This window comes from Myotis brandtii, unplaced genomic scaffold, assembly GCF_000412655.1.
Source record: "Myotis brandtii unplaced genomic scaffold, ASM41265v1 scaffold103, whole genome shotgun sequence".
NCBI classification, from domain to species: Eukaryota; Metazoa; Chordata; class Mammalia; order Chiroptera; family Vespertilionidae; genus Myotis; species Myotis brandtii.
The window spans coordinates 4,632,883-4,641,637 of record NW_005353460.1 but is presented as its reverse complement, the minus strand read 5'-3'; the positions used below and the strand labels follow the sequence as shown (position 1 = coordinate 4,641,637).

The 8,755-nt window shown below is 51.5% G+C and overlaps 1 protein-coding gene and 1 long non-coding RNA gene across 2 annotated transcripts in view; one reads left to right on the top strand and one right to left on the bottom strand.

The window, feature by feature from the left end:
* ANK1 (ankyrin 1, erythrocytic) overlaps positions 1-8,755 on the top strand; it is a 624,245-nt gene that overhangs the window by 541,902 nt on the left and 73,588 nt on the right. Inside the window, exons 6-11 of the mRNA XM_014536490.1 lie at positions 2,496-2,594; positions 3,167-3,265; positions 4,289-4,474; positions 6,286-6,384; positions 6,811-6,909; positions 7,200-7,298. Coding sequence (XP_014391976.1) covers positions 2,496-2,594; positions 3,167-3,265; positions 4,289-4,474; positions 6,286-6,384; positions 6,811-6,909; positions 7,200-7,298 — 681 coding nt within the window. The remainder of the gene's footprint in view (positions 1-2,495; positions 2,595-3,166; positions 3,266-4,288; positions 4,475-6,285; positions 6,385-6,810; positions 6,910-7,199; positions 7,299-8,755) is intronic.
* The window catches only part of LOC106725438, a 24,662-nt gene continuing 17,393 nt past the window's right edge, over positions 1,487-8,755 (bottom strand). The window contains exon 4 of the long non-coding RNA XR_001361323.1: positions 1,487-2,469. This is a non-coding gene — a long non-coding RNA (uncharacterized LOC106725438). The remainder of the gene's footprint in view (positions 2,470-8,755) is intronic.

Below are 8,755 nucleotides of genomic sequence, written 5' to 3'. Positions count from 1 at the left end.
GGGGAGGGAGGGTGGCTGCTTCCCAGGGTCTTCCCTCGGCTTTTATTTGTCACCAGTGCTGCCCTCAGCCCAGATCTCGAAGATGACGTGGGCCAAGATCCACAGCCAGGGTTCCCCGTCGAACCAGCTCCCCTTCATGGTGTAGACAGGCAGCTCTGGAGTAGAGTGATTTCTGGCGGGAAGGGACAGATGATGGAAACTTTCAACACAGCTTCTGAGGGCGAGGAGCCCGAGCCTCGGTCATCTCTGCCCCTCCATGCCTTACCTAGTGCCCGACACACACATGTGCCCAGCGAGTGACCCACGAATGGATGGATGCAGTGCACCTCCTTCCGCTAAACGAGAGGCTTGGACTCCGGAGTCCTGGTTTCTAGAGGAGGTTCTGGTGCCAACAGTCCTGCCCCACTTCGTACAGCGAGCGCGTCGGACCCAAGTGCCAAGGCCTCTAACGTGGGCTCTGTGGACTTCTATGAAAACGATTAATTAGCATCTATACATTCGCTTCTGGCACTTACTCTCTGATGGCTATCTGAGGAAGGACTCTCTTGTTCGTCAAACGAGACTTAAGGAGATAGCAGAAAGACAAGTTCGGGAAGCACCAAGCAGGACCCTCCTGCCTGGTGCAGGCCACATTTCAGAGGCAAAGATCTGAGCCCCTCCCGGCCCCCATGGCACCTGTGCTGGGGCCGCCTCACCCACCTGGGGGTGCTTGGGGCAGCGGTGACTGGGCGGCCACAGAGCTTAGGCCCCATGCGGCTCAGTTCTGTGGAGAGCGGCTACAATGTTTGGACAGGTTCAAGCCTTGGACTGATGAGAAGGCACAGTCCTCTCGTGGCCACGTCCAAGTCCCAGCTTGGAGGGCAGGGCCCTCCCAGCACATTATAACCAACAGCTATAGTTGTGAGCTTGAACCTATGGTCCGAACACGTGGCCCCACGTGCCTGAGTGATAGAGTTCAGGTGCATGTAGTTGAGTGGGACTGAAACCAACGAGAATGTTGTAAACATCTTGATCACGCCCTTACTCTGCCTCGTGGCATCTGCTATAAAATAAAGACACGGCTTGTGGGCGCTGGCGCTGTCCATCAGAGGAGCAGCGTCCCACCGAGACCCAGCTTTCATTCTCTTTTCTGTTTTTTCTAAGCCTTTCATCGCCCCCACTCAGGGTCACTGAACCAGGCTGAGCTGGCATGAGTATGCCATGGCCGTGCCGGCTCCCCACAAGTTCCAGGTGGACGAGGACCCTTCTCTCCCAGGAGATGAACGGCCAAAGCGCATGCAGTGGTCTGAAGTCCCTGCTTATAGGGCATGAGTTTCCTGAGACCGACAGACTAGTGTAGTTAAAAATGCTACACCACCTGCACCAGGAAAAAGGAGGTCGTTTGAGATCTCTGCTCCTAAGTAGTAGAGGGACAGATGGGTCCAGCTGTGGTCCTGCCCCCCCCCCGCCCCCGCCCTATGTGACAGCGGTTGTCAAGCGGGGCCTGTCCTGCCTGCCTCTCGCCAAGCATGGGTGCCAGTGGGGACACGTAGGTGAGTCATCCTTGGAGAAAGTGCTGACACTCCAGCCCCAGGACATCCGGGCAGGGAGGCTGGCATCCTGGAACCCACAGAGCCTTCTGGACCCGGACGCCGTCCAGGAATTCCTGTGAGATACCTGGAAGAATCCCGACCAGAAAACCTGGGCGTTCCACTCGCCTCCTCAGAACCCGACCGGTTTCTTAGTCTCGGTTGTCGGTTCTTAGCTTTTAAAAAGTTGACTTTAAAGCCATTGTGTATCTCACTTTCTTCTACTGTTTATTCTTGCCGGCTTTCCACTCTTATTTGGTGAACGCTTGCTCATAGCATTTACTTATTAATGTTTCAAATAATCTTTTTTTTTGTATTTTCCTTTGTCAGGTTTTTTTCTATTTATTTTTCCCCATTTACTTTCATGTTTTTCTTCTTTTCCTTGATATAGTTCATTTTATTATCCCCCAACTCCTTCAGCTATTTCTACCCTTTTTATTCAGTTTGATACTTTACTCCCTCTCTTCCTCTCTCGCTCCCTCTGTCCATGTTGGTCCAGCTTTCGCTTGGTGGGTCACAGCATCCGGGGTGCTGAGCCGGTACGGTCTTCTGGCCTCCCTTTCCACAGAGCCCATTGTCCTGTAGGTACAGGTCGGGAGGCGCCGGAAGTCCAGAGAAGACCGTGCCTGGCACACCTTCAGGGTGGGTCCCGAGAAGGTTGGCTGTTAGCAGGTGACAAGCCGTTGCACCTGCCCGCAGCCGATCAGTGTGGAGAAGTCAGTTGGCTTTCTTATTCTTTGACATTAGTTTTTCACAAAGAACAGGAAGAATGTCCCTCTTGCTATTGGGTCAGGTGTGTTGTCTACCCCCTTGACCTTAAAGGAAGCCACTGCGCACCCCCAAACAGCATCCTTGTTCCTGTACCTTTAACAGTCACATAGGGAGGTGTGGTGGGAACCTCCTCTTCTCCCTCCCCGTGTGTTTCAGAAGGGGAACACGGCTCTGCACATTGCTGCCCTCGCTGGTCAGGACGAGGTGGTCCGGGAGCTGGTCAATTATGGCGCCAACGTCAACGCCCAGTCCCAGGTGTGGCTCTCTCCGGTCCCTGCGCTAGAGGGCGCTCTTTTCTCCTTCACCTGTGTGTCTTTCACCTCGGGCACTGGCTACTGGGCTGCACATACTGCGCGGCTGAGTCTAGGTTTGCTAGTGATATGTCTCCAAGCAACAAAGAAGGCATCTTTAGTATTTTTTCACACTTCTACACATTCTAAGCATGATGTGGTTGGTCATTGTGGACCTCGTCCCTGTTCAGTAAACCAGCCAAATAATATATTTAGTTGTGGCCCATTTGGGGAGAGAAGCTGTGCATGGGGCTGGGGCGTGTGAAAATAGAGAAGTGTGTGGGAGAGGCTGATTGGCGGAGGCGAGGGGCAGAAACAGACTTCCATGGAGTGCCGCCCCCACCTTGTGGCCTTTTGTGATCATCCCATTAGGCCGTTTCAAAGGGCAGTGAGTTTTTAGACCTGGAGCTACGGGCGGGGGTGTTGTCCTGTGGGCTAGGTGAGAGCGCTGTCCTCCAGTTTAGAGATTTTTGCACTGGTTTTAGCATCTCTCACTGTTGTGGGTGACATGCAATGACTTTTTCTCTTGGTTTACAGAAAGGCTTCACACCCCTGTACATGGCAGCACAAGAGAATCACTTGGAAGTGGTTAAGTTCTTACTGGAGAATGGAGCTAATCAGAATGTAGCCACAGAAGTAAGTACCTTGGGAAATGGCCTCACGGCCGGAAGTCTCCAGGGGTAGGACATGGTTGTGGGGCATGTGTTCCTGAGGCGTGGCCGGAGGTGCAGCCTGTGTCCTGATCAACGTAGTGTCATTGAGCGCTCTTGACCTTCAGATCCCTGCACTCCTCCTGGCTGCTGTTGGCTCTGCAAGGCAGTAAGAGACAGAGCCATGGGTCTTGAGGAATGCCCAGGCGCATAGCAGAGAAATGACATCAGAGTCTAACATGTCGCTTCCACTATAACCAACACTGAAGGCGGGACAGGGGTGGGGCAGCTGTGTATGATTGACAGGTCTGCTTTGGACCTTAATGAGAAAGTCTCTTGCCATGAATCCATGGTGCACCCTCGACAAGTCAATTAACTCTGATCCTGAATTTCGTCATTGATGAAACGATGACGTTGAACCTGAAGCTAAGGCTTCTCTTGAGCTTTATCACTGTAAAGACTCAACAGTTACATGACTCTGTTATCATTCTGCTTCGCCAGTTCGTGGGGTCCCAGTATACAACTGAGGGAATGAATAACAGTAGCTCACAATTAAGATCTCAGTGCCTGACATGGTTTCTAGCTTTTGGTAGGTGTTCATTAATTTTTGTGAAATAAATAAGTGAATACCCGTTCGCCGTGTTTAAGGCACTGTCCAGGCACCGGTAGATGGGGTGAGAAGAGGTAGGAAAAGAAACAGATGCTTCTCATAGCACTCAGACTGGGAACGAATTGTAAAGGCAAAATAAGTCAGAGCTTAAGAAAAACGACGGTAGGTTCTGTGAGGTTGCAGAGAAGGAGAGCGGGGTCAAGAAAGGCTTCAAGGAGGAGGTGGCATTGACCTGGGACTTAGAGGAGGGTGGGAGGGCTTTGAAGAGCAGAGGACTGGAGGCCCAGGGCCTGCTATGAGCAAGAGCCCTGAGGTGTGGTCACGTGGGTCCTGCCTGAGGCCAGCCGGGGGTCAGCCACAGTCAGAGCAAATCGACCTTTCCTCCTCCCCTCTGGCCAGGACGGCTTCACCCCTCTCGCCGTGGCTCTGCAGCAGGGCCACGAGAACGTGGTGGCACACCTCATCAACTACGGGACGAAGGGGAAGGTGCGCCTCCCTGCCCTGCACATCGCGGCCCGCAACGACGACACCCGGACGGCGGCGGTGCTTCTGCAGAATGACCCCAACCCGGACGTGCTTTCCAAGGTGAGGGCAGCCCGACGGAGGACCAGGAGAAGTCTAGAGCCTGGACCATGGAGACCCGCGGGTTACCGAGGCAGCTCACCCAGACCAGAGGTGGTCCTAGCCGTTACACGGAGCACCAGCCCCATGGTGACTTCAGGTCCCCACTAGGACATCTAGGAGCCCCACTTTAAACCCCCGGTGGACACTGAGAAAAATGTGCTTGGTGTGGAGCAGGGCAGGTTTCTGTGGCTCCCGGCCATCCAGAAAGTGTCCAGGTGGGCAGGCTGGGTCTCTGGCCAGAGTGCACCTTTGGAATCCCAGCAGATGGTGTTCTAGAATATTGTTTTCCTGGCTGCCCCCTGGTGGAGGGAGGGAGTAACCCCACATGTGGAGGGTCATCCTGGGGGCCTGCACGGCTAGCCATCTGGACATGCTGTTTGACGTTTTGAGTCACTAATGACCCACTCCCTGTAAGTTTAGGTGGTTCATTTCTCCTCTTGCTGTGGGAATTGACTTGCATTTGGGTTATTCTTATAGTCCCCTCACCCCATGGTCCCTGGGTTTGGTCTGGAGAAGTGCTGACTGGGTAGGTAGGGTCTGAGGTTATGGAACAGAAAGATGGCAATAGACCCACCAAGGGATCGATGTCTGCGTTTGACTAGCCAGCTGAGTCATTATACCCTTTAAAGGGGCTGAAACATCCCTAGAACTGAGATCATGGACCCAATCCCACTTTTTACTCATTAATTAAAATCTCTTCATAAGTAAGCACTCAGATGAAAGTGCCTACAGAGTTGGAGGCAATCCTAGTCCATGGTTTGTCCATGTGAACCACAGAACAAAGAATGTGGGTCACTCGGGGCAATACCTATTTTTTAAAAAATATGTTTTTATTGATTTCAGAGAGATGAAGGGAAAGGGAGAGAGGGATAGAAACATCAATCATGAGAGAATCATTGATCCGCTGCCTCCTGCACACCTCTTACTGCATCCTGGGCATGTGCCTTGACAGGGAATCGAACCGTGACCTCCTGGTTCACGAGGCAACACTCAATCCCTGAGCCACACTGGCCAGACTAGCTTTTTATTTTTTACGTTTTTGTATGGTGGTAAGTTTTTTTTTTAATTTATTGGGGTGACATGGTTAAGAAGATTATATAGGTTTCAAGTGTGCATTTCTATGATACATGATATCTGTACATTGCTTTGTGTGTCCACCACCCAAAGTCAAATCATCTTCCTTCACCATATATTTGGTCCCCTGTAGCCTTTACTACTCCCTCACCCCTTTCCCTCTGGTAGCCACCATACTCTTGTCTGTGTCTCTGAGTTTTTATTTATTTATTTTTGTCTGTTTGCTTGTTGCTTACAGTTTTATACCCCAAATATGAGTTAAATCAGATGGTTCTTAACTTTTTCTGCCTTTTTGCTTAGCATGGTATCCTCAAGGTCCATCCATGTTGTTGCAAATGGAAATATCTCATCTTTTCTTATGGCTGAGTAGTATTCCACTGTATATACGTAGCACATCTTCTTTATCCAGTGATCTCTGAAGGACACTTTGGTTGTTTCCATGTCTTGGCCACCAGGAATAATGCTGCAATGAATATAGGGGTGCTCATAGCTTTGCAAATAATTTTCACCTGGATTTTGAATAGAACCTGTCACAGACTCTCTCGACCCCTCCTGCGAATGTTCCCATCAGCCTAACTCTGCTTGATGTGTGGGGTCCTCTGGCCCGGCCGGCGTTGTCGGAATCCCTGGGCCGATGCCGAGACAGAAATGGCAGTACATGGCGCGTGACAAGTTGTCCCCCCTCTGTTGTGCCCCAGACAGGATTTACCCCCCTCCACATCGCAGCTCACTATGAGAACCTCAACGTGGCCCAGCTACTCCTCAACCGGGGAGCCAGTGTCAACTTCACACCACAGGTGAGCTCTCTGGAGGGCCAGGGCTCGGGGGCCTAGAGTCTAGGTGCTCCCACCTCTCTCCTGTGGCGGCATGAATTCCCCAGAATGCAGGAGGGGCTGTGGCTCCTCATTGGTGGGTTTCTAATCACATGCCCCTCAGCCCCCCTGTGCCCCTTCTAGAGGGGGGAAACCTGGAGGGTGGGACTGGCTTGCTTTCCCAGTGTGCTGACCCTGGAAGACCTGGGCGTGGCCAGCATGCCGTGATTAACAACAATAATACAGGTTTTGAAATCTTTCTTTGGCAAGAACTGTCCTAAGAGTAGGCTTAATGTGGCTGTTAGTTCTGCTGCCATTGCAGGGCGGGGCCGGGGGCACGAGGGGTAGGGTAGGGAGCAGCTGCTTTCCCCAGGAGGATGCACGCCCTGACTGGTCCTGTTGTCCCTCCAGAACGGCATCACGCCGCTGCACATCGCCTCCCGCCGGGGGAACGTGATCATGGTGCGGCTCCTTCTGGACCGCGGGGCCCAGATAGAAACAAGGACCAAGGTGGGTGCCAGGGGCTCCGTGGCAAGGCCAGGGGAGGGATTCTACCTTCCAGAGTCTAACCCGGGGTGGTGGGTCTCAGTGATGAGCTCGTGGTGGGCCTAGAGCCGCCCGGAGCTGCACCCAGCGGGAGCCAGGGGGCAGCAGGAGACAATAACAAGACAGTGATGGAGTCAAGCTGGTCCTAAGGAGGCATCGTGCTCCTGCGGTGGAATGATGCTGGGCAGCCTTCTCTCCAACGGCCTCTGATAGGTGCCTTTGGGGCTTTCTCTTTGTGACTCTGTTTTTTAAAGGATGAATTGACACCTCTCCACTGTGCAGCTCGGAATGGGCACGTGCGAATCTCAGAGATCCTGCTGGACCACGGGGCACCCATCCAAGCCAAAACCAAGGTGCGTGCCTCCTTTCCACGAGGAGTATCTTTTAGGCGGGGCTCCAGGCCAGGCCAGTCTGGGATCCTAATACTGCTAACTGAGCCAGTGTGCGTGACTGCCCCCAATGCCTGTTACATAGGAGGCACTCTGTATAGCCCTAATTATTATCTTGATCAGGGCCAGCAAAATGTTCTCTAAGGTCCAGATAGTAAATATTTTTAGGCTTTGCAGGCCTTGGTCTTTGTCTCAATGACTCCACTCCACCATTATAGCAGGAAAGCAACCATGGATAATAATATGCAAACTATCAGCTATGTTCCAATAAAACTTTATTTACAAACATAGGCAGCAGGCCAGATTTGACCCCCAGGCTGCAATTGTCCATAGCTTTAGATCAACCCTTGTCTATTTCACCCTGGCTCCAGAACAGACAGGAGCTTAGCACTGGGAAAAGTCTTCAGAGCCAGGCCAGGCTGGAGTAAAGTTAAAAAGGAGACAAAGCAGTTCTTTTCAGTGTCCATTAGGGACCGGAGCCAAGGCCCATCCTTCGGTCCTCATAGCAGGTCTTGAGTCTTCCTGGGGCTAACGCTGTCAGACCACCCGGTGCTGCCTACACCTCCTCCAGGGCCCGTTCCCCATTCTTTGGGGTGAATTTAGAGGATGTGAGTTTAGAATAGTGAGGCAGAAACCACTCTGGAGGTTTTCTGTGAGAAGTTCTATGTCATAAAGTTATAGCATAGTTCTTAACCATGCAAGGCAATTTATTTCCTGACAAATGATCATGTGAGTATTCTACAGAGCTCATGAATTTGGGTCATGATTCACAGCACCAAGCTGGCGTGTGTGTGCGTGTGCATGTGCGTGTGTGTGTGTGTGTGTGTGTGTGTGTGTGTGTGTGTTGGGTGAAGGTATCCTCTACTAAGTAAGTTTATATCTCATTTAATCCTCCATCCAAGGCTGTGCGCCTTTGAGCATGCCTCTTACCCCTCTGTGCCTCCGTTTCTTCATCTGGAGAGCTCTCCTCCTCTCTCCCAGGGTTATTGGAATGATTACATGAAATAGCATCTTTGAAAGACCATGTAAAAGCAAAAGTCCTCAGAGAAGTGAAGGTATAATTGCTACTACCACTTATTAGGTCAGGAAATTCTCAACATCTTTCCACAGAGGGCCTGTATTTAAACTCATGAATGTCCTAAGTTAGTAATGCTCTTATATTATCTAGATTATTAAAATGGGACTAAAAAAGGTGGTTATGAAAATTCTTTACTGAGAATTTTCTTCTTTTCAATTGGGAAATATGGTATGACCTGTTTAAAATGCAGCGAGTGGAATGAAGTGTGTGGCTTGCGAGGGCTGCTATAACAAAGTGCCCACCCTGGGGGAGGGGAGCGGCCTTAAACCACAGAAGGTTATTGTCTCACAGTCTGGAGGTCAGGGTCAGCAGGGTTGGCTCCCCTGAGGCTGTGAGGGAGAAT